At 59.6% G+C, this 21856-nt stretch overlaps 2 protein-coding genes across 3 annotated transcripts in view; one reads left to right on the top strand and one right to left on the bottom strand.

Annotated features, from left to right (window-relative positions):
- HADHA (hydroxyacyl-CoA dehydrogenase trifunctional multienzyme complex subunit alpha) overlaps window positions 1-4864 on the top strand; it is a 49667-nt gene extending 44803 nt beyond the window's left edge. Inside the window, exons 15-20 of the mRNA XM_025927125.2 lie at window positions 1154-1294; window positions 1731-1799; window positions 2586-2781; window positions 3474-3588; window positions 4126-4271; window positions 4360-4864. Coding sequence (XP_025782910.2) covers window positions 1154-1294; window positions 1731-1799; window positions 2586-2781; window positions 3474-3588; window positions 4126-4271; window positions 4360-4505 — 813 coding nt within the window. The 3' untranslated portion in view covers window positions 4506-4864. The remainder of the gene's footprint in view (window positions 1-1153; window positions 1295-1730; window positions 1800-2585; window positions 2782-3473; window positions 3589-4125; window positions 4272-4359) is intronic.
- A 1252-nt stretch (window positions 4865-6116) lies between these two features.
- Window positions 6117-21394, bottom strand: GAREM2 (GRB2 associated regulator of MAPK1 subtype 2). 2 transcript variants are annotated; one of them, XM_086700173.1, is made up of 6 exons: window positions 21205-21394; window positions 18244-18384; window positions 11921-12051; window positions 10197-11225; window positions 9045-9214; window positions 6117-8554 (listed from the first exon to the last, which is right to left on the bottom strand). In XM_086700173.1, the coding sequence occupies exons 1-6, from the start codon at window positions 21314-21316 to the stop codon at window positions 7537-7539; spliced, it is 2601 nt and encodes an 866-aa protein (XP_086556299.1). In that variant the 5' UTR covers window positions 21317-21394; the 3' UTR covers window positions 6117-7536. The 2 variants fall into 2 exon arrangements, with proteins under 2 accessions (XP_086556299.1, XP_086556300.1); XM_086700174.1 differs by having other exon boundaries at window positions 7925-8549.
- Window positions 21395-21856: the final 462 nt, after the last annotated feature.

The raw sequence follows: 21856 nt of genomic DNA, 5'->3' as shown, positions 1-21856 counted from the left end.
GAGTCTGAATAAGGACCTGCCTTTTTAAATGCTTTAGACATCAGTTAAAAAACAGTTGAGGGGTGAAAAGTAACTTTTGGATTGGTAAGTTTATGGAACATGTAAATGATGTGTGTATTACATAATGGAGGGTAGGCAGGCTTCGGAAACAGGCCAACTGTGATAGAATCCCACTGCCATTCACTAACTGACCCTGAGCTACCACTTTTAACCTGCTGATGTCTTTTTTCCTCATCTAGATAAGACTGGCTAGTTCACAGAGCGATGGATTAAATGTAAGGAATAATGGCAAATGTATTAAAACAGTGCATAGCCAGCAATCAGTATTGCTGTTATTATATTAGTTATATTATTAGATATTATTAGTTATATCTTACAATTAAGGTGAGGGTAGGGGGAGCAAAACTAAGTTCTATGGTTAAACTGTTCTCTCCCACAGCAGTTCAGTTTGGAAGGACCAATTGTTAGCTTAAGAAGGAGGTTCTCAACTTCAGCATGAATCAGAATCACCTGGAAGACTTCTTGAGCACAGATCTGGACCCTGCCCCCAGTCTCTCATTCAGTAGATGTGAGTTTGGGGCGGGCCTGAGAATTTGCAGTTCGAACATTTCCCAGGCGATGTTAATGCTACTGGTCCAGTACTTCACTTTGAGAATCATTGGTTTAATGAGTCTTCAGGTGCATTTGAATGTTGATAAATGTTATTTAAACCCGGTATCCTGGTGGTGAGGCCCATCTGTAAACTCGAGATCTAGCTCTGACAGTCTGGCATACTGACTCTTCTGCCTCCCCACCAGAAAAAGTGGGCCCTCTCACCTAAACTCCGTGTCATCAGTATGAGTGGAACCTTCATTCATTCTTCCCTGATAAATCTAATCTGGCCATTCGCTGTGATTTGGTGCTAATTGTCAGTAGGATCTGTTGCCCTCAGTGAAAAGCCCTAGAAGCAGATGAAGAAGAGGATTCCAGTGAGCCCTATGAACATACTGAACTTTCTCTCAGAGAACCACAGCGCCACACGGCTCGGCGGTGCCGAGCAGCATTCCTGTATCCAACTGCCTTGCTCTCCCTTGCTCTCCTAGCAAAGCGTGCGTGCTGGCGGGTTCTCTCCTCGGCGTTCTTAGATCTGTCGGCTTTGCCTTCCCCTTGCCAGGTGATCGGCATGCACTACTTCTCTCCGGTGGACAAGATGCAACTGCTGGAGATCATCACAACCGAGAAAACTTCTAAGGACACAACTGCTTCCGTCGTGGCAGTCGGGCTCAAGCAGGGGAAGGTCATCATTGTGGTTAAGGTAAAGAGCTGTGAAACAGGGTGGCAGATTTGGGGAAAGTTCTGTCAAGACTCTTATACCTCCAGGCTTGTTTACACCTATTCTGGGGCAAATATGTCACCTTTGGGTATGATTTCCCTTTGGTTGTCTGCCGCATGGACAGTGCTGTGGACGGTACTGCTGAGCCACGGTCTGAGAGGGGAGTGTCTGGGACACGGCGGGTTCTCCCAGCCATTCCAGAGCTTTCGGGTGACTGTGAAACCCTGTGCTGTGCCGTTTGGTTGAAGCCGTGCTGCTCTGGCTGTGGCTTCCCCTGCAATGTAATTTTAACGATTCTGTTTGAAAGTATAAACCGCCTTGAATTTTGAAGCGACACCTGGGGAAGGGAGCCTGCTTTCACACTTGGGTGGCACCTGAAGCAGAGGAGCCGCTGAGCTCACGTTCTCTCCCTTGGCAGGACGGACCTGGCTTCTATACCACCCGGTGTCTCGCACCCATGATGTCTGAAGTCCTCCGAATCCTCCAGGTTGGTACCGCTCTTGGAATGTCGGAGGCATCTTCCACCCCTTACACCAGTCCTCCAAATTGGTTCTGTCGGGATGAGGAACAGGCTTCCTTCTAATACACTAAGTCCTGGTGCATCCCCAAGATGCCTGGGGATCTTTTTGCCTGGTCCTTCCACACGGTGGTTGGAAATCATGGGCTTTGCTGCCCTACAGTGGGCAGAATTTCAGCTCCGCTCCCTTAACCGCCTCCCCGCTCCACTAGGCCCAGGGCCTCCCGACATGCTCTTCACGGTTTCTGCATCCCCTTTGAGGCAGGGACCATCCAGAACACGCAGGCCCACTGGCCTGATGGGTGCTGGACCGGCTTCTGCTGCACACACCCCTCCGGTGGCACCCCCTCGCCGGGCACTCATCAGACGCTGGCTCGGGGGCTCCGCAGCACTGCTCCGTGGCGAGGCCTCTTCTCTTAGTTATGGGAGACTTCGCCCTGTGCGCCGCAGGATCTCATTACTCCCGAGATTCAGAATTGCAAACGAGAAGGAAATGAACGGTGTGTTCATCTCTAAATGAATTTGTTCATTCCTTAAAGTGCTGTGGGTTCGGGGAGGCTCAGACCTTCCCCCTGCTTACTCCCAAAGCTCCTTTGCCTCCCTGGGTGGAACAGCCCCAGTCCTGGGCCTGGCCAGGCGGCACCCGGGAGAGAAGCGAGTGTTGTGGCAGCCCGGTCTCGGAGGGCCCGCATGGGGAGCCTTTGTGGGAGGGCCCAGAATGCCTTTCCTTGAGGTCCCTGCTTACCTCCCATTCAGGAAGGAGTTGACCCTAAGAAGCTGGATTCCCTTACCACAAGCTTTGGCTTTCCCGTGGGTGCTGCCACACTGGTCGATGAAGTTGGCGTGGACGTGGCAAAACACGTGGCAGAAGATCTAGGCAAAGCCTTTGGGGAGCGGTTTGAAGGTGGAAGCGTAGAACTGCTGAAGCAGATGGTGTCCAGGGGCTTCCTAGGTGAGTAGCCTCAGAGACACGTAATTCTAGTTTCCTGAGACACAGTCACAGAAGGCCCGTGTGGAAGAGTTCTTCCTAAACACAGAGCCCACTGTCACGGGGAGTTTTTTAAATGACTTCATGACAACCCCTTAGGCCGGGCCCGTAGATTACAGACAAAGGCAGGACTCTGGCCTGAGGCTCTGCCACCTCCCAAGGTATGCAAGACTGACAGGCACTTTCATCGGGGCCCAAGGCCTGGAATACACCTGTCATCCTGCAGGAGCAAGTTCTGCACCCAGGCGTCACCATGCTGTCTGGCCACCCGTGCAGAGAAGGTGATGCTTCTAACACAGAGGCTATGAGGGAGGCCCGGGAGACGTGGCTCGCTCTCTCTCGTCGAAGCCGCGGCAAAATCGGCACCGGGAACACGGCACACTAGGGACTGGCGTCGCGTGTCTGGACTTTAAAGCTGATCCAGGTGGCCTTTCCCAGCCACATACACAGAGTTCCAGGCTCCGGGAAACACAACGTCATTTTTCCTTCTCTGCCAACGCTGCTGGCAAACCCCGAATTTCCAGGGTTAGCCAGCCAGCCAGCCAGGTCAGGAGTACGGTCGAGAGGTTAGAGCTTCGCAGCAGACTAGCGGAGGAGAGAATCCTCAGGCTGGTGCTCTGAGAAATGGTAATCCTCCCTTTTCCGGCTTCTTTTAGGTCGCAAGTCTGGGAAGGGCTTTTACATCTACCAGGAGGGCGTGAAGAATAAGAGTTTGAATTCTGACCTGGATGGTATTTTGGCAAGTCTGAAGGTGCCTCCTAAGTCTGACGTGTGAGTTAACTCGAGTAGCTAATAGTGTGGAGACGCGTTTCTCTTCAGCCCAAAGTTTCTCAGTCCTCTTCCGTCTTTGTTATACTCACCTTGCCTGACCAGAATACTCCTGCCCTTCCACGTGCCTCCTCGCTTTCTGCCAAGCATCGGGGTGGGGACTGCAGCCAAGCCTTGGAAAGACCCCTGTTCCAGCCTTCCCTCTGAAGGTCTGGAGAGACGATTGTCCTGGGTCCCTTCAAGCCCCAGACCATTTTTATCATTTGTAATTGGCAGCTGATGATGTCAAGAGATTCTGTCCACCCTCCCCTCCCCTCCCCTGTTCTAAGCGCCAGTTTCAGGCCGATTAGGACAAGCAGCCCTAAGACTCTATTCCAAGGGCAAGGGCGGCTTCCCAGTGGCTCCTTCTCTCCAGCATTGGAAGTTCCGTCCTGGCTGACCCTCTGGGCTCTGGCGGCAGCAACCCTCTTTCCCGCACGCGCAGTTCCCGCGTCCCTCCCGTGACGCTTCATCTACCTCAGCGTCCCTCTCTCTCGGCAGCTGCTCTGACGAAGACCTCCAGTACCGCCTGGTGACAAGATTTGTGAATGAGGCCATCATGTGCCTGCAGGAAGGGATCCTGGCCACGCCCGCAGAGGGAGACATCGGAGCCGTCTTCGGGCTTGGCTTTCCCCCGTGCCTTGGAGGTTGGTCTCGCAAGTTGGGAAAGTAGCTTGTTTTACCCCAGAGCTCGTTTTGCTGTCGCCTTCAACGAAGTCCTGTTTCTTCATTTAGGGCCCTTCCGCTATGTGGATCTGTATGGCGCCCAGAAGATAGTGGACAGGCTCAGGAAGTACGAGGCTGCCTACGGAAAACCGTTCACCCCGTGCCAGCTGCTCATCGACCACGCTAACAGCCCCAACAAGAAGTTCTACCAGTGATGACAGGCCCTCACACCCTGCCCCCCGGCTAACACAGCTGCCGGCGGTGCTGACTCTTCAGGAGAGTGGCATCTAGATTTATCAGGGTAACCAGAAGGAAAACAAATTCTGGCATTGGGGTGTGCTGGGATTCAAGTGCCTTCAGCTAGGACTGTCTCTCCCTCCTGGTGAAATGTGGCTGTGAATTAGTTTGCACTTCATGTTAGAAGGTGGAACCCACCGTGCTCGTGAACTCATAAGCCTTGACGCTCAAAATGGCAGAGTCTCCGGAACCATCCTGCCCCTGCCCCCGGGCCAGTGGCGGGGAGGGCAGTTTTGCACCCTACCCAGTACACGAGAATAAAACCCAACTCTTCTCAGCCTGTCTGCTCCTTTTTCTTCGCTCTTTGCCCTTCTGGTTTAAACCCGTCCTTCAAGGAGTTGGAATAAAGCCTCGGGCTCTCGGGGTGTGCATGTGTTGGGAGAGTTCTAGACAGCCCCTTGAGAGAGAGAGAGAGAGACCGTGACACGGGGGGATTTAGGGGACTTCACAAACTAAACCCTTCGAAACCTGGCTGTGTTTACAGACTCGGGCAGGCTTCTGCTTGCCGTGGGAAAGAGGCCCGACTGACCAGAGCAGGTGAAGGGCGAGAGGCCTGGAGGCTGGGGTTTAAGAGGCTTCTTTCCCCAGACGGCATTTCCTCATGGCACAATGTCATCCAGGGTTTATTGTGTGTGTGGCAGGACGCATATTCAGGATGTCAGCATGGGCATGAGGCACAGGAATGAATATTTTCCTGGCCAATAGATCCTGCACGTCTTGGCTGCCCCAGAGCACGGACGGATGGATGCGTGGATGATCAGCGCAACGAGCGGGACGAAGGCCGAGCGGCCCGCCAGCACCACACGCTGCGAGAGCCACCCCCCCCCCCCCCCCCCCGCCCTCGCGGTGCCCCCTGGGCCGGAGAGGTCCTACGCTCACCTTCCGGCAGAATCACTACCCAGTCTGTGTAAGCGGCTAGGGGGCCCCCGACCAGCCTGGCAGAAGGACCCCCACCGCGTGTGCACAGGATCCTAACGAGTCACGCCGTGTCGGGCTCTGAACCGTGACCCATTGCTCCTGCATCTGCTCCAGCTGCCGGGACTCCAGACACCATCCCGGGCCCAGCTCTGCCGGCACCAGTGGGCAGGGAGCTTAGCTCCGGCTTGACCGACTACTCACCGTTGGTTGGTTGGTTGCCACAAAGCCAGACTCTAAAATCAAGCCACCTCGGTGCTAGGGGTTCTCAGGTGACCAAAAGAGAACGGGTCCTCACACCAGAGCCATTAACGGGCTCCTAAAGGGCGCTCTGGGAGAGCCTCAGGCAGGCATTTGGCCAGTGCAGGAAAAACCTGGGGCCTGGCTGGCGAGCTGGAGTTTTCCACTCAGCAGCAATGGAAAGTAGGAATGATGTTGAAACCTTTGAGGGAGCTAGAAGGTTCTTGTAGGGTAGGGGCTGATGAGGGGTTTTTGGAAGAGAACCCAGGAGTGGGCCACGGGCACACCCATTCCAGAGCCTTCTGCCTGGAGGCCCACACATTGTACCTGTCGGTCCCCGTGGTCCGGAAGAAGAGAGCCGCTGACACCCAGCATTCCACCTGCACTGTCCGGTGCCCTAGCATTTATTTCACTAGTCCCGGAGGATTCACTAAGGGATCGACAAGGAAACCAAATGCTTCAGCATCAGTTTGTGTGTCCTGCTTCCCGACTCCCCTTGCCCTGGAGCGGACGCATCAGCTCAGGGCCTGAGCACCAGCATGGCTTCACTACTCTTAAGAGAAAAACAGGAAATAAATATCTAGGAAGGCTAGGTAAGGCAGAAGAGAAGGCCTGTAACCAGGGGCCTGAGGCCAGCGGCACGAGAGTTAGTGTGGTCCTGGGTGAGGAGACGGAGAGCCCGGGGGCTGGGGAGTAACGGGTGCTCGTACACCATGGCCAACCTCCGGGTGCCAAGCAGGTCGTCGTGCCCGAGATCTGGGGGACGAGGGCCTGCTGTGAGGCACATGAGCAAGTGCAGGAGGCCTGGGCTCCAGGAACGGGGAACGAGCAGGTTTCCCCAAACCACCGTGCTTTCTCCCCACCCACCCCACCTGTGCCAGCTACAGAGAGCAAGAGGACGGCACCGTGTGCTGGCCAGAATCAAGCGAAGTGGGAGCAGAGGGGAAGTGGGAGAGACTGAAGGCCACTCGCCTCCAGAATCCAGGAGCGGCTGACCTAAATCTACCTGCTCCTCGGCGGAGTGAGAATCTTCGCAGACCGGACCCAGCCCGGCAAGATGGAAGGCGGAAGCCTGGGCACCGGAGACGTCAGGGGACCACCCGGCTCCCCGACTAGAGCACGTCAACAGCAGGGCCGTTCCCGTCGAGGGTCTTCACCCGCAAACCGGCACCGAGAGCTGGAGCCTCCGAGGCACGGTGGCACAGGCTTGTACTCGCTACCCCAGTGCGCGGGGCCAGGGCCCTGATTCACAGAAGGGGGGAAGGAAGGGCGTCCCAGAGATACAGAAACGGCACCCAGACTCTGGGGCAGCTTAGGCCAAAAGCCCACAGGGCAGAGGGGAGAGGGCACTTGGGGAATTTGTGCTTAAGTCACAGACCATCTTCTTCCCTGGTCTCTAACCTCAACCTACAAGCTTGAGAAGTGCAAGAGGCCTGTGAAGTTCTGCACAAGGACACGGGAAGATGTTAGGTCACCGCGAAGGCCAGCTTTTGATGCCCTTCCTCCACGGGAATCACAGCAGTGTGGCCCCAGGCCCAGGTGTGCCCCAGTGCCTCCAGCCTCCTCCCCACATACTCTGCACAAAGGCCAGATGTCCTCGGGTAGGGGTCTGACCCCAGAGTCCCCCACTTCCAAGTGTGTCTGGATTCACTCTGAGGGGCTGCCTGGCCGCCTCAGTCTTGGCATAGATTCTCCTCGCAGGCGGGACCGGCTCCCGGGTCCCGCAGGCTGTCCCCCTGCAGCCCCCGGGGCCTCCGTGCCAGCTTCCAGTTGCGCAGCTACGAGCCGGGAACATCAGATCTTGGGCCGCCAGCCTTTGATGAACTGCATGATCTTCTTGACCTGCAGCTTGGTGAGGTGGAAGTCATCGGCCAGGATGTCCTCGCTGAGCTGCACGAAGATGCTGCCGTCAATGCGTTCTCTGGCAAAGAAGCTCACCACGTCCTCTGAGAGCCCGATGAAACGCAGACTTCGAGAGACTTCTTCCAGGGAGAGTGCAGACAGGTCAGCGGGGGGCTGCCAGGAGGAGGCATCCCGGCCTCCCCAGCCTGCGACCCCCTCCCGGGGACTGGCAGGAGGCCCCTCCAGGCGCCCTTGGGCGAGAAGGAGCCGAGCTCCGCCCGCCTCAGGCCCCTGCAGGGCCACCGGTGACAGTGGGGTGGGGACCTGCCGCAGCACCAGACCTTCTGGCTCAAAGGCCTTGGGGGGTCCGAGTGGCGAGAGGCAGGGTCCGGGCCCAGGTGCCCCCACAGCTCTGGGCTCCTGACAGCGCAGCAGCTCGGGCTCCGGGGAACCGCCCTGGCCCGGCTCAAAGGGCTCCAGGGCTGGTTCCGGCCACTCGGAAGAGGAGGAGGAGGAGGTGGGACAGGAGGGGGGAGCAGCTGAGTAGGCCTGGCCTGGTGAGCCTGGGCCTGGAGAAAAGGCAGGGCTGGAGGTAGCCAGGGGGCCCGAGGTGGTCGTGGGCCCAGGAGAGGCGGCCACGGAAGGGCCCGAGGGGTAGGCAGGCCCCGAAAAGGGGTTGAGAGCTCCGAACGGAGCAAAGCGTTTCTGTGGGTGAGAGGGCTTGAACAGAGGCGGGCAGCCGTGGTACGCCTTGACGGGGGTGTCGGCCCCCAAGACGGAGGCAGCCCGACTGCTCGGGGGCTCTGCGAGGGCCCGCGCGGCCTGGCTGGGCTGCGTGGTGGAGGGCAGGGGTCCCGGGGGTGGGCGGCCGGAGGCCTCGCCGGCCTTGCAGTCTCCCCAGGTGCACGGGTAGCAGTAAAGGGAGTAGGCATCCGGTGACGGTGAGCCGCTGCCGCTGCGGGAGGCTGCCCTGCGGGCAGAGACACAGACACGCGCGGAAATGCGACAGGCCGCTCTGCCAGGGCAGAGACTGCCACGCTGATCTCAGCCACGCCGGCTCGCGCCCCGGCCCCCAAGGCCTGAGGCACCCCCCTCCCCCTGCCCCCCTCCCCCCGCCCGGGACTGCCCTAGTCTTCCTTCCAGCCTCTCCCGCCCCCGGGAAAACGAGACTACGCTGAATCACGTAAAATTTTCATCCGGCAAGGAGCACTCCATCCCGTGGCAGATCCCAGTCTGGAGGGAACCCGGGCCGTGTCCCCACCCAACCAACACCAGTTAGGAAAGGAACAAACTGAAGGTGGAAAGCAAGGTGTGGCCCCAGCCCCCAGCGCCCTCAAGCTCAGGTACTGCTCAGGAACGGACGCCCTCCGAACCCCCAGGCCTGGACTCTTCCTCAGCACCGGCTCCCCTCCCCAGGCCTCTTCCGGAGGACCCAGCACCGAGAGAAGGAGGGGGCTCACCCATCCTGGAGGCCAGAGGAGTAGTAGGAGAGGCTGGAGCTGGGGGAGTGGATGGGCTGCAGCTTGGGGAAGCGAGGGGGCACCGGGGGGCTGCCCGAGGGCCGGCTGCTGCCATTGCCACCCCGGGGAGGCACAGGTGGGGCGTTGAGCAGGCGGCACTCCTCCTTCACCTGCAGGCAGAGGGCCGTGACTCCGCGTCCTGTCCCCAGGCGGCGGACGCCCCTTGCCTCGCCCTTCCCAAGCAGCTGGGCGAGGAGGGTGTCTGGGATGGACACTGCCCCACTTTGCCAAGAGGCTATCTCCGCCTTACTCACCTCTGCCATTCACCCACCCCGGCCCTCTAAGTCTCTCCAGCCTGTTTCACTCGACGAGAGCTCATGACATACACACCATCTCCTGTGGCCTTGGAAAGCCATCGTGAATATAAGAATATGTATATATGAGGAGATCCAAAACAGATATGTAAACCTAGTCCCTCCTCAAGGAAAAGGAGAGGAAGAAAATGGTGTGACAAGGAGAAGAAAGGGCCATCGGTCATCAAGATCCCTTCCTTATAGGTCAAATACTCCAAGTGGACTCCCTGGGACGTTAACGGCTGCAGTCCACTGCTGTGGACCAGTGCGGTTGCAAAATTCTGCAGTAGGCACAGATAGGGTTCCTTAGTGCAGGACTTCTCAGAGCCTTTAATGAACCAGCGTTCTGTGGTTCCTAAGTGAGGAGGCGGTGGGTTAGGAATCATCCACTACATTTTCTAAACTTATTCCACCACGGGACCTTCTTTTCCCTGGACAACTTAAAGGACTCCTGTTCTGTGGAGCCTTCTGAGCTCATCCCCAAACTCTCTCAAGCTAGAGACCTACGAGCATCTTTGTCTCCAGAACTCCCAGTGCCACCGTCCCTGCTTATCTACATACCATACATATCTACGTCCCTGGTATCCACACCGGCCCTGGTATACCACAAACGCTCCAGCGTCCTTCTCCTTGCCCTTCTCTCCTTCCCCCACCCCTGGGACACCTTCTGTCACACGCTCCAGGGGCTGGAGGCGGAGCTACGAGGCTGGGGCGCAGGAGAACTTGCTTCCGGCCGGCCACCTCCCTGGAGCAGACACCCCCAGTCCCCCTCCCTGCCTCCCACCCCCCCGCCACTCACCGCCTCGGACTTGGGAGGGACGGGAGGCGGCGGCGCCTCCGGCTCCAGGCGGGGCGGCCCGGCGGCCCCGAAGGAGATGAGGTCGGGCCCGGGGGGCGGCCGCGTCCGGCCCTCGGCCGCCTGGTGCGTCCACAGCTCCTCGTAGGGGATCTCGGCGGGCGGCGCGCCGGGCTCTGGCGGGCCGGCCCAGTCGGGGCTCACGTACTCCTGCTCGCCGTCGCCGGGCGGGCCGGGGGCGCGGGCGGGCGCCGGGGCGCGCGGGGGCGCGGGCAGGCAGAGGCGCGCGCGGCGCGGGCTGGCGCAGTCGTCGGCCAGCTCGGCGGGCGCCTCGCGCACGGCGGTGGAGTACTCGTCGGGGTCGAAGCGCTCGCGGCAGTAGGAGGCGCTGTCGCGCACCAGGCGCTCCACGCGCGGGTCCCCGGCCAGCAGGCCCTGCGGCAGCGCGAAGCGCGGCGTGTCGGTGAGCAGCAGGAAGTGCAGCGGCGCCGGGCCCTCGCGGCGCAGCGCCAGCCCCAGCACCACGGTCTTGGAGATGATGCTGACCAGCTTGTAGCAGTGGCCCTCCCGCACCGGGTGCAGGTCGTAGGGGTTGCGCGGCGGCCGGCTGGGCACCAGCACGTTCACGGGGAGCCGCACGCGCTCGATGATGGCACGCACCGTGTGCTCGCCCTCCTGCATCTGCAGCTCCAGCGGGCTGCGCGTGCTGAAGCGGCCCTGGCACTGGAAGGGCAGGCTCAGGCTCTCGTTGGTGCGGTGGTTCATGCAGATGAGGCAGGGCATCTTGCCCTTGACGGGCCTGGCGCCGCCGCCGCCGCCACCCGCGGCCCCCGCACTCCCGGGGCCGCCGCCTCCCACCCCGGCCAGCGCCCCGGCCCGGCCCAGCTTGCGCAGCAGCGTGGTGAAGCGCGAGCGCTCCTTGGTGGTCTTGGCACACAGGATCTCCGCCTGGCCCATGAGCGTGAGCTCGTCGCCCGCATGCAGCGTGAAGTTGTACACCTCGCTGTCCTCGCTGAACTCGCCCGACACCACCTGCGGATCCCAGAGACCGGGTGGGGCTTTAGCCGGTGGCCCAGGCAAAGCCCTCCTTTGAGGCGTGCGCACACCCCCGCGCTCCCCGACCTGGGAGCCTTTCCCAGGCTGAGACCGGATCAAGAGCACCGGACTGCAGGGTCAGGATACCCACCTTCCCTCCCGGAGAGGCCACGTAGCAGCCGTGCAACCTTAAATGAGCTACTTCTGGGGCCTGAGTTGCCTCGTGTGTTAACTCTTACTTGGAAGAACTGCAACATGTTGGTGTGCCATACTTTTAAAATATCCAGTAAATGGCAACTTTTATTATCATTGCCTATACGATCTGGGCAGTAACAATACTCCATCTACTCAAGGCTACTATGAAGAGGAATGAACTGGTGGATAAGGGTCTGTAAACAGAAACGAGCCATCCATACACCAGTGGGGGTCTGCCGGGACTGTGTGCCCCCAACGACCACTCTTCCTACCGAAGGGACGGGCTGCCCTGAGGATCTCCAAGTCAGGGCAGGACCCTCCACACACACTTCACCACCTATTCCAGGAAGTTCTGCAGGCCAGTGGGTCATACACCTGGCTCTTCTGACATGGCCCAAGGCCCTCAAGGGGCACTGTGACACCTTCTGCCTCCTGGACCCTAAGGACAACCCTCCAACCAGCGTGGGGACACCAGGCCTGGTGTGGCAAGGACTGACCTTGACACTGAAGGTGATAGCTTCCATCACAAAGATGCGGTCAGGGAAGACGCTGGCCACCTCTTCCACGCTGCTGAAGTACCTCACCGGCTCCCGCACGTCCCGGGCCTGCTCCAGGAGCTTGAACTTCCCTACGAAGGACGAACACAGGCTGCTAGGGCACGCCTGCCCGCCGGTCCCCCCTTCTTGCTCCCCTCGCGTCAGCCAGCCCCTCTGGAACCGAGACTGCAGAAAGGCAGGTTTGCACAGCCTGAGGTGGAAGGGGCCAGGCAGCTGGCTCAAGGCGGGCAGGTGAGCACAGACCTAGCAACCAGAACCCCATGGAGAGCTTGTGGGTGGGTGAGGAGGTCCGCAGCTGCCTGCCCAGAGAAATGCGAATGCACATTGGCAGCCAAACGCTTGCAGACAAAACTGGCCTGCAACCATCAGTGTCGCACTGGAGATGCTGGCTCCTGGCTTCGTCCCAGCCCCACTCTGACTTGCTGTGACCTTCCCCTCTCGGGGTCCTCGTCGGAGGGCAATGGAGCAGACGATCTGGGGTCCTGTGTGGATCGGGCATCCGACGCACGTACCTCGGGTTGCCGATCCATACCGATGCACCTGGCACCGGGCCTTGGAGACCCCAGGAGGGCTGCTCAGACTCCAGCTCTGTTCCCAGACCCTGCCCTGGTCCAACATTCAGCCCCTGGTGCAACATCCCAGAGGCCTCTGACCTGAGCCCGACAAAACCGCCTCCCTCCCTCCCTCCGACGAGGCCTTCCTAACCTGCGGTCGGGGGCTGTTTTAAGCTGGCCCGGCAGATGCCCCCAGCAGGCACAGACTTTAAAAGAACGAGGATAGGGGCGCCTGGGTGGCGCAGTCGGTTAAGCGTCCGACTTCAGCCAGGTCACGATCTCGCGGTCCGTGAGTTCGAGCCCCGCGTCGGGCTCTGGGCTGATGGCTCAGAGCCTGGAGCCTGTTTCCGATTCTGTGTCTCCCTCTCTCTCTGCCCCTCCCCCGTTCATGCTCTGTCTCTCTCTGTCCCAAAAATAAATAAACATTGAAAAAAAATTAAAAAAAAAAAAAAAAAAGAACGAGGATAATCCATGAAGCTGACCCCCTTGTATAAACTGTCTCACCTCACCGGTCACATACACCCTTTATGTGCCCTGAGACAGAGGGTACAAGCCTATATGACCCAGATAGAGTTGGTGCGACACAAAGCACCCAGTGATGGCAGGATGGGACAGCTGCTACAACAGACTCGTGACTGAAGAGCCAAAGACCCGCCTGATGGTCCGAGGGGATCTTAAGAATGAAAAGAGTTTTACAGGGGCGCCTAGGTGGCTCAATCAGTTAGGCGACCGTCTCTTGATTTCGGCTCAACTCATGATCTCATAGTGGTGAGATCGGGCCCCACACCAGGTTCCACACTGTGGAGCCTGCTTAGGATTCTCTCTCTCCCTCTCTCTTGCCCCTCTTCTGCTTGTGCTCTCTCTCTCCAAATAAAAAAATAAACATTAAAAAAAAAAAAGTTTTATAGAACAGACAGTCCACATGGAAGAAATAGCATGGACAAGACAGGGTCACCGGGGTGGCTCAGTCGGGTAAGGCTCAGGTCATGATCTCGCGGTTTGTGAGTTCGAGCCCCACGTCGGGCTCCGTGCTGATGGTGTGGAGCCTGCTTGGGATTCTCTCTCCCTCTCTCTCTGCCCCTCCTCTGCTCTCTCTCTCTCTCTAAATAAATAAATAAATAAAGTTAAAAAATTTTTTTAAAAACAGGAGTCACGAGAGCAGATTGCCTACCCGAAATGGTGAGTGCCTATGCCCAGGACTTGAGGAAAGTGCCAACGGCATGTGAAGCAGTAACCAGGTTATGAAAGGCCCTAAATGCCAGGTTAAGGCAGAAAGACTTTGCTCAGTAAGAAATGAGCTTTTGGCTTTCAGCTCAGAGGAAGCCAAGGTGCCATTTTCTCCCATCGTCCTGAATCCGGATTCACCTGACACCAGCCACCTCCGCCAGGCCACCTAAGTCCGACGCCCAAAAGATCGAAGTCACGTACGGAGGGTGCCCTGGTGGGGTAGTCACTGCCATGTCTGCAGAGCCCCCAAGACTGGCCCCCTGGGTGCGCATCCCAAAAAGGTTAGTGAGGACATCGCCAAGGCAAGTGGTGATCAGAAAGGTCTGAGGACGACAGCGAAACTGACCATTCAGAACAAACAGGCCCACACTGAAGTGGGACCTTCTTCCGCCTACGCTCTGATCATCAAAGCCCTCAAGGACCCACCAAGACACAGAGCGAGGCAGAAGAACATCACGCGCGGTGGAAGTCTCACTTTTGACGAAACTGTCAACGTTGCCCAACAAAAGCAGCATGCATCTTTAGCTAGAGAATGCTCTAGAACCATTAAAGAGATCTTGGGGACTGCCTAGTCTGTAGGCTGCAATGCCGAAGGCTGCCCCCTTCAGGACAGCCTGTATGATGTGATGCAGTGGACTACCCAGCTGGCTAAGAACTACAAAGGAAAAGATCTCAATAAACGGTCATCTCACAGCCCAAAAAAGAAATGAAAGCCGTCGCAGTGTTTTGAGCAAGAAAATGCCAAGCTCCAAGTTGAGCTCCATAAAGAAAGCAGAGAGGTCATTCTGCAGGAGAGCCGGGACAGCCACTGGGGAAATGGCAAAATCAAGCAGACCAAGAGGCAGACTGGGGCAGCGGATTAGGTGCAGGTAGGGGGAGGAAAGGACGCAGGCCACCGGCCGGGTCAGAAATGGAGCTGGCAAAACAGACTCTTAACTACAGAGAACAAACTGAGGGTTACTGGGGGAGGCTGGGGGGTGGGGGGGAGGGGATGGGCTCGATGGGGGATGGGTGTTAAGGAAGGCACTTGTGTTGAGCACCGGGCGCTCAACTACATTCTACTCCTGAAACTAATATTGCGCTGTATGTTACCTAACTGGAATTTAAATAAAAACCTGGCACTACCAAAAAAAACCCAGAAAAGCCAACGCGACACGGAACAGGCAGAGCTGCTAGTCAAAACTGGGAACCTGGAAGTAACATGTGGGGCAGGAGCCCGTCCTTTGGAGGCCAAGTGAGGCCCCCCAGGGGGTGCTCTTAGGGGGGTGAGCAAGCGCGGACACGGTTTAAGGACTCCGGGTGGGAGGTACAGACTGAACCCACAGGTGGGTCTTCAGCTAGGGCGGATCTCAACCCTTTGGGAACTCTCCTCCCAGAAAAAAATGTCAGCGTCCTCCTGGCGTGAACACATACACCGCGTTGTATACAGTAGGTGGGTCCTGGAGCCCCCCAGACCCAGCCAGAATCCCAGACTGAGGACACCCCCGCTGCCCCCAACGTGCTGAGAATGAAGAACCAAGGGCCCGTCAGCACCTAGAAGCGGGAAAGAAGTGAAGCTGAGAAAGGAAAGGGAAAGTGCCCAGGAGAAAGAGGAGACCCTTGTAAGAAAATGTGCCACAGCCCTCCAGGGCAGCGGCGAGAAACTGGGGAGGCGCCTGGCAAGGAACGGGGGTCTGGGGTGGGGGGGGGGTCGGGCAGCAGGGGCCGCACAGCGGCTACCATCCCACTGCGGGTGCCACCCCTCCCTCCCGCAGCCTCCCCCCCCCCCCACAAGCCCCCCCCCCCCACAAGCAGCCAAGCGGGGAGAGCTGCCCGCTGCCCCCTGTGGGGAGAGCTGGAGCCAAGTCATGGCTGCAGACGGGAGAGGATGTGGCCGGCGGATCGATGTAACCATGGTAGCCAGCACCACCCCCTCCGCCGCAGCGCGGGCCCAGCACCGGTCATTACCGCGGGAGGAAGGAAGGGAGACCTCCCGGGAGCGATGCGCCAGCCCCTGGAAGCCTTCGCTCCCCCCGGCAGCTTCCTCTCCTGCCTCCCCCGTAGTGAGACCCCAAGCGCCCCCGCACCCTAGGGACCTGCCCCACCCCAGCCTGCCCCTGCTCCCTGCCCTTTCCCTCCTACGTCACATTCGCGCTCCCAGGCGTCCCTTCCAGCCAGAGCAGTCTCCCCCTCCTCTTAGCACCCGACCCCGGCCGCGCCGTTCCCTAAAGAATGGTGAGTAAATGTACAGGCTTGGGGTCGGACAGACCTAGTTGAATCCCATCTCTGGCACCAACCAGCCGCGCGACCTTGGGCAAATTATTTAATCTCTCCGAACTTCAGTTTTCCCATCTGTGAAATGGAAGCACAGGGCTTAGCTCCCAGAATGCCGGCCAGCGCTGACCTGAGCCACCTAGCCCCTTGTGCGGGGCGGTGGGGGCCTTCTCCGGGCAGCCAGGTCCCCCGAATCCACGGGCGCTGCACTGCACTCCCCTCCCCCGCCTTCCCTGAGACTCCCGGGTCTCGCCACTGCCCCCGCCCACGTCATTATTAATTCATTAGGAGGAACTAGCGTCGGGCTGCGCGCTCGGCTTCCAGGCTATAACCCCGTCCCTCCCCTCCCCCACTAGGGCCACCGAGCCACCCACCAGAAAGATGCGGCTAGGGATGCGACTCCCCTGCAGGCCAGCCGTCGCCCCATGACCACACCGTCCACATGCACACAGGGGCACCAGAAGATTGCATAAGGGAAAGGGCCCCAGGCCTCCTGCACTCACTCACTCTTCCCTAGGAGGCTCTGTGCCTTGGTTTCCCCGATGTTTAATAACACAACTGAAATGGGACAGTAAAGTCACACTAATGTCAGCGAGGGCTTTTTCCAATCTTTTGTTTTTTCATCCCAAGAAGATCTGGGGCCCCTTCCTGGACCAATACCAGATAGCCAGGCTGGGAAGTTTCTAGCTGCTAAGCAGGCCTTTCAAGGGCTCCAGGCTCAGGGCCTAACCCCGGGTCAGAAAGACACCAGAGTGTTTCCTCATCTTTTAAATGGGGTGTGGGAGCTATGGGGGTACCAACTTCACAGCGTTGTTTGTAAAGAGCAGAAGCCTTAGTCCTGTCCCCCTGGCTCAGAGGAGACCCAAGAAGGGCTGGGGACCCCAATTCCTGGGAGGAAAGGAATGGGAGCCTTCCCAGCTCCAGCTCAGGAGTTCCCAACTTCTACTAGGGCAGGGGAAGGGACTAGCAGTCACAAACACAGAACTGGGCAAGCTACCAGAGCTCTCGGAGCCTCACTTTGTGAGTTAGACGGAGCTAATGAGACTTTCTCACACGGCTGCCATGAGGATGCTATGACGAAACACTCAGCTCAGCATCTGGAGGGCGGCGTGTTTAACACGCAGGAGCTGTGGGACCTTTGGGGCACATAGGGGCATCTCTGGAGGGGGCCACCAGATTCCCACCCTTCCCACCCAGGTGACAACAGCCCTGCGTCGCTGGCGTGGTGCAAGCAAGCATCAGCCCAGGAGTCCGGTCACCTGGGTTCTAGCCCTTGCTCTGCTGCTTCCTAGCTGTGTGACCCTGGGCAAATCACCTCCCTCTTAAAGCCTCTGTTCTGTCACGTGTAAAATACAAGGGCTGTGCTTTCCAGCAGCAGAATCCTCTCTTCAACCAAGATCGTATGTAAGATATCAACATCATACATATAACAGATAAAAGTACAAGTTCATTAGCATCATCTCATTTAAGTGTAAAATTTTCACATTCGCTGATAAAGCCAGTCAGTGAAAACAAGGAGTTTAACACAAAAATTGGGAAAAATCAGGATTAGAGTGGACGAGTGCAGTTCTAAAATCAGCCTGAGCATCCCTTTGTTTCTGAAGAATTTTGGTTGCACACCAACCACTGAGAAGATCCCCGCACGAGACGTTCTCTTTGAGGGTCTGGACAAAAAAAAGCCTTAATGAGGCAGCTCACAGTACACACCCAAGGTCTCTAGTTAGGGTGAAGGTTTGATTTGCAGCAGTGTGAGAGTGGGGTTAATTTTTAGACCATCAGTTTAAAATAAAATGTGAATGGGACGCCTGGGGGGCTCAGTCCATTGAGTGTCTGACTCTGGCTCAGGTCATGATCTCGCCGTCTGGGAGTTCGAGCCCCGCATCGGGCTCTGTGCTGACAGCTCAGAGCCTGGAGCCTCCTTTGGATTCTGCGTCTCCCTCTCTTTCTGCCCTTCCCCCACTCACGCTCACCCTCTCTCAAAAATAAACGTTTAAAAAACTAAACGAAATAAAATGTGAATCAAAATTTTGCAACCAGAAACCCAGGACTCCCCCAGAAACGGTATGAAAACCACAGGGCTCTAACCGCCACCCGGCCAGCCATGTCCTCGTTCATCCCTGTGGCTCCAGGCAAAGGGTGGTCACTAACAGTTTCCCCCAAGGCCTACCCCCTACCCTCCTGCCTGCATCCCCCAGTGGCTCTATGTCATCTGTCCCTGGCTGGGCACACCTGGGTACTGCAGGGGGATGTCAATCTTGGGTCCGATGACGTAGTGGCCCTCCTCCAGGGTATGGGCTGTCACCGTTGTCCACTGGCGGCAGGAGTGAATGAGCAGGATGTCTCTCTCACTGACACCCTCAGCATACTCCCCTGGGAAGAGGAAGGAAAGGTAAAGTGAACATTAGGAGGGACGAGGGAGGCTAACGTCTTCACCAAGACCCCGACTGGGGACGGCTGCCCACGATCCCTGTCCAGGTCAACACCGCTCAGGGGACAGGCGCGCTGCCAGCTGTGGCCTCAGGGCTGTGAGTCACGCCTGGTCTCCCAGGGCTCTGGCTCCTGACGGGGCTGCAGCAACCACCCCGGCCACAGTCCTTCATTCACCACTCGCCTGGACGGCCTGCTGTCCCAGGCTCTGTGCTGCGAGCCGGGGTTCTGGCAGATGAGCCGGCCCCGCCCTCCCAGAGCACTTGGGCCCATGGGGAGGTGGAAAGAGAGGTGAACCCAGAAAACAGGCCACGTTGGAGGTGCTGAGTGGAGGGTGTCTGGGTACTCCCAGACAGGAGCAGCAAACTAGGTGAGGTCTTCCCTGAGCAGACACTAGAGCTGGGCCTCAGGACCACCAGCAGAATTCTCAGCCCCCAAGTCAGTGCCTAAGCCAGGCGAGGAGGGCCTTGTCGGGGGCACAGACAGGGCTGAGACGGGCTATCCGTTGTGGATCCCTGCTTGAGGGGCCCCCAGAGATTCCTGGCTCTCTCCTGGGCAGCCCCTCTTCACCCACTGCCACAAGGGTCTCCTACATGCAGGGGACCTCAAAGGAGAGGGGACAAAGTCTCCGATAACCCCTAGCCCCTCTCAGAGAAGCTGTTTCTTGGCTCTCCCTTTGTCAGCCCTTCACCCTCCCTGTCTTCAAAACACAGTGATGGGGGGGGGGGCTTGAAGGGGGAACCTAGTTCTGGGGGAAGCTGCACTAGGGCAGAGGTGTTGGGAGGGGCCTGGGCCCAGAAGGCTCCAACCCCAGCAACGGTTTCCAGGAGAGCAGGAGGGGCTGGCCCAGCTTCCAGGGGGCCTGGTCTCCTGGATGCAGCTGGTGGGCAGGGGGAAGGTGGGGGGACGCCTCCTTCCCAGCCCTCTCAGACACAACTTACTAAATTGCTGCCACCCAAGCAAATGGGAAGTGGTTTATCCTGATTATCCTGATGACTGAGGGCTCCATGAAGGGTGTGGGGAGGATGTGCTCAGGCCCTTTGAGTGGGGCGGGCTCCCACTGCATTGGAGGCGGTCAGAGCTTTCCTCCTCAACCCCTCATGTCCTGGGGCAGAGGAAGCCCTCCTACTCTGCAACCCTTCACAACCACACAAGGCACACACCAAAGGCTATGGTTCATGGCCCCCAACAGTTGAGCCAGCACAGCCCCTGGGCCTAGTGACAGGAGCTTGTCACCCCACTGACACAACTCAGTCCCATGGCTGCAACTACAGGGGCCTCTCCCAAATGCATAGGCTGTAGGGCCTTTAAGACTAAAGACACATTTTTGTTCACGTATTCGCACTCACAGTGACCACAGCCATAGCCACCACAGACAGGTCACAGACAGGCAGACAGCTGGGCCATCACACCAGTTGTCCATTCACTCATCCCTCCGGTAAGTCCAGAATCTTTGTTAAGCGGGAGATCCTCCTTCAAGGAGCCTGGAGCCCAGTGTGAAGGCAATAAACTATAAAAACGCGTGTACAGATTCAAGTCAGGGGTGCCGAGGCGCCACGGGAGCCCAGGGGAGGCCTGCTGGGACTGGGGAGCTCAGAAAGGACCCCCAGGAAAGGGAGATGCCAAGGAGGACGTGTGGGAAGTGGCCAGGCAGAACCTAGGGCCAGCTTATCCCATTCACACACAGAAGGGGACAGCCTTGATACTGACGCGGACAGTCTCGGGATCACTCGCTAACGATCTGGAGAGCTAGAGGTTGGGCTGCTGAGCTCTCCTGCCCGACGGCCCCGGCTGGGAAACTGACACGCAGCCCGGTCGGTCGAGGGACACGCTGCCGCTCACGGTGCCCGTTCCACCCCGCCGCGGGTCGGAGGAGGGGCTGCGGGCCCCATGGAGGGGAGAGGAGCCTGTGGCCGCGGGCCCCATTAGCATTCAGGGAAGCGAGTGTGCCAACGCGGGCCAAACCCCTATTCTTCTCGCACACAAAACCCCCGGCCTGGCTGCCAGCCCCGGCTCCCGCCCCTCCTCCAGCCAAGCAGCCGCCCCCCCCCCCTTCCTCCAAACGGTCCCCTCGCTCCGTGCGGCCTCCAGGCGTCCCCTCTCGGGCCCCCATGCACAGTCCCATCGGCAGAGCAGCCTGGGCCCCTGGGAAGTGGGGCAAAGCATGAGGGAAGGCCGGGACTTGGGGGTACGGCCGGCAGGAGGGCCCGATCATTCGGGCCTCTCCCCGAGGTGACCCGCCCGCCGGGGGCCGCAGACTGCTCCCCGGGATGCTAAAGGAGAGCGCAAGAAGGGTGCCAACAGGGGCCGATCGGGGCTGGGGGGTGGTGGCGGCGGTAGGAAGACGCAGTCCGAGGCCCAGGGGATGCGGGAGGATCGAGGTGAGAAGCGGGAGACAAAGGGACGGAGGGGGGCGCGGCCCAGGCGGGGGGTCTGAGGGCTGCAGGGAAAGGGATGCACCGACGGGGCGGCCGCGGGGCCTCCGCCGCGCTCCGGCTTCTAGCTGGCCGGGAAAACTCTGTCCCGGCCTGGTCTCAGTTCCTGTCCCAGATCTCTGTCCGGTGCCCGTGAGCAGGGCCCAGGAGGCGGCGGACCCTCGGCTTGTGGGCCCTGGGTCTCCAGGGAAGGCGTGCCGGGAGCCGCGCGAGGCCGAAGCCGGGAGCGGGAGGGCAGGGGCCACATCATCACGGCCCCCTTAGCACCTGCCCAGAGAGCCCCCGATTTCCCCGCGGACCCCCAGCCCCCCTTCCCTCACCCCAGTACCTGGCCCGAGGCAGGCGAGCGTGGGCAGGCGGCAGCGGCTGACGATGAGGTCGAGCGGGAAGGCGCCCATGCTCCAGCGCAGGCCGGCCAGCCCGGCCGCCAGCTTCTCCATGGCATGGGCGCCCCCGGGGCCACCGTCCCGGGGCCCCGACGGCCAGTCCCGCGCGGCCCGGGCTCCCGCGCCCCGCCGCCACCTCCTGGGGCCGCCGCGGCGCTCCCCGCCTGGTGGCCCGGCCGGGGCTGCAGGCGTCACGTGGCCGGCCTCCCCGCGGGGCGCCGGCCCCCGCCCCCCGGCCCTCGCCCCACCCCCCGGCCCGCGCCCGCCGCCAAGTCCCGCCTCCCCGCCCGACCCCGCGCGCCCGCCCCTCTGCCCCGGCGTCCAGGTGACAGCCCGACTCGGAGAACCCCGGGCGCGCGCCTGGAGGGAAAAAGGAGACGCGCGGCGGCACCTCCGGGGCGGGGGCGCGGCGGGGGGTCAGCCTCTGCACCCCGGCGGGTGGATCTGGACCCCCTTTCCCCGCCGGCAGCGGCGCCTCTCCTCAGCCCCTCGTGCGGTGGCCTCCTGGAGTCGCCGCCGGCCCTGCCCCGGCCCTGCCCCGGCCCTGCCCCGGCCCTGCCCCGGCCCTGCCCCGGCCCTGCCCCGGCCCCTGAA

This window comes from Puma concolor, chromosome A3 (assembly GCF_028749965.1).
Source record: "Puma concolor isolate L17-30 chromosome A3, mPumCon1.1.hap2, whole genome shotgun sequence".
NCBI lineage: Eukaryota > Metazoa > Chordata > Mammalia > Carnivora > Felidae > Puma > Puma concolor.
Note: the sequence above shows the minus strand (reverse complement) of the source record. Positions and strands in the feature narration are given on the sequence as shown.

Bases quoted from the DNA above. Each gene is read 5' to 3' on its own strand.
- GAREM2 (XM_086700173.1), bottom strand. From the start codon at position 21,316: ATGGAGAAGCTGGCGGCCGGGCTGGCCGGCCTGCGCTGGAGCATGGGC. The intron at 11,226-11,920 runs GTCAGTCCTTGC...TGGGATCCGCAG, and splicing joins CTATCACCTTCAGTGTCAAG to GTGGTGTCGGGCGAGTTCAG. The intron at 8,555-9,044 runs GTGAGCCCCCTC...CTCTGCCCGCAG, and splicing joins TCCTCTGGCCTCCAGGATGG to GGCAGCCTCCCGCAGCGGCA.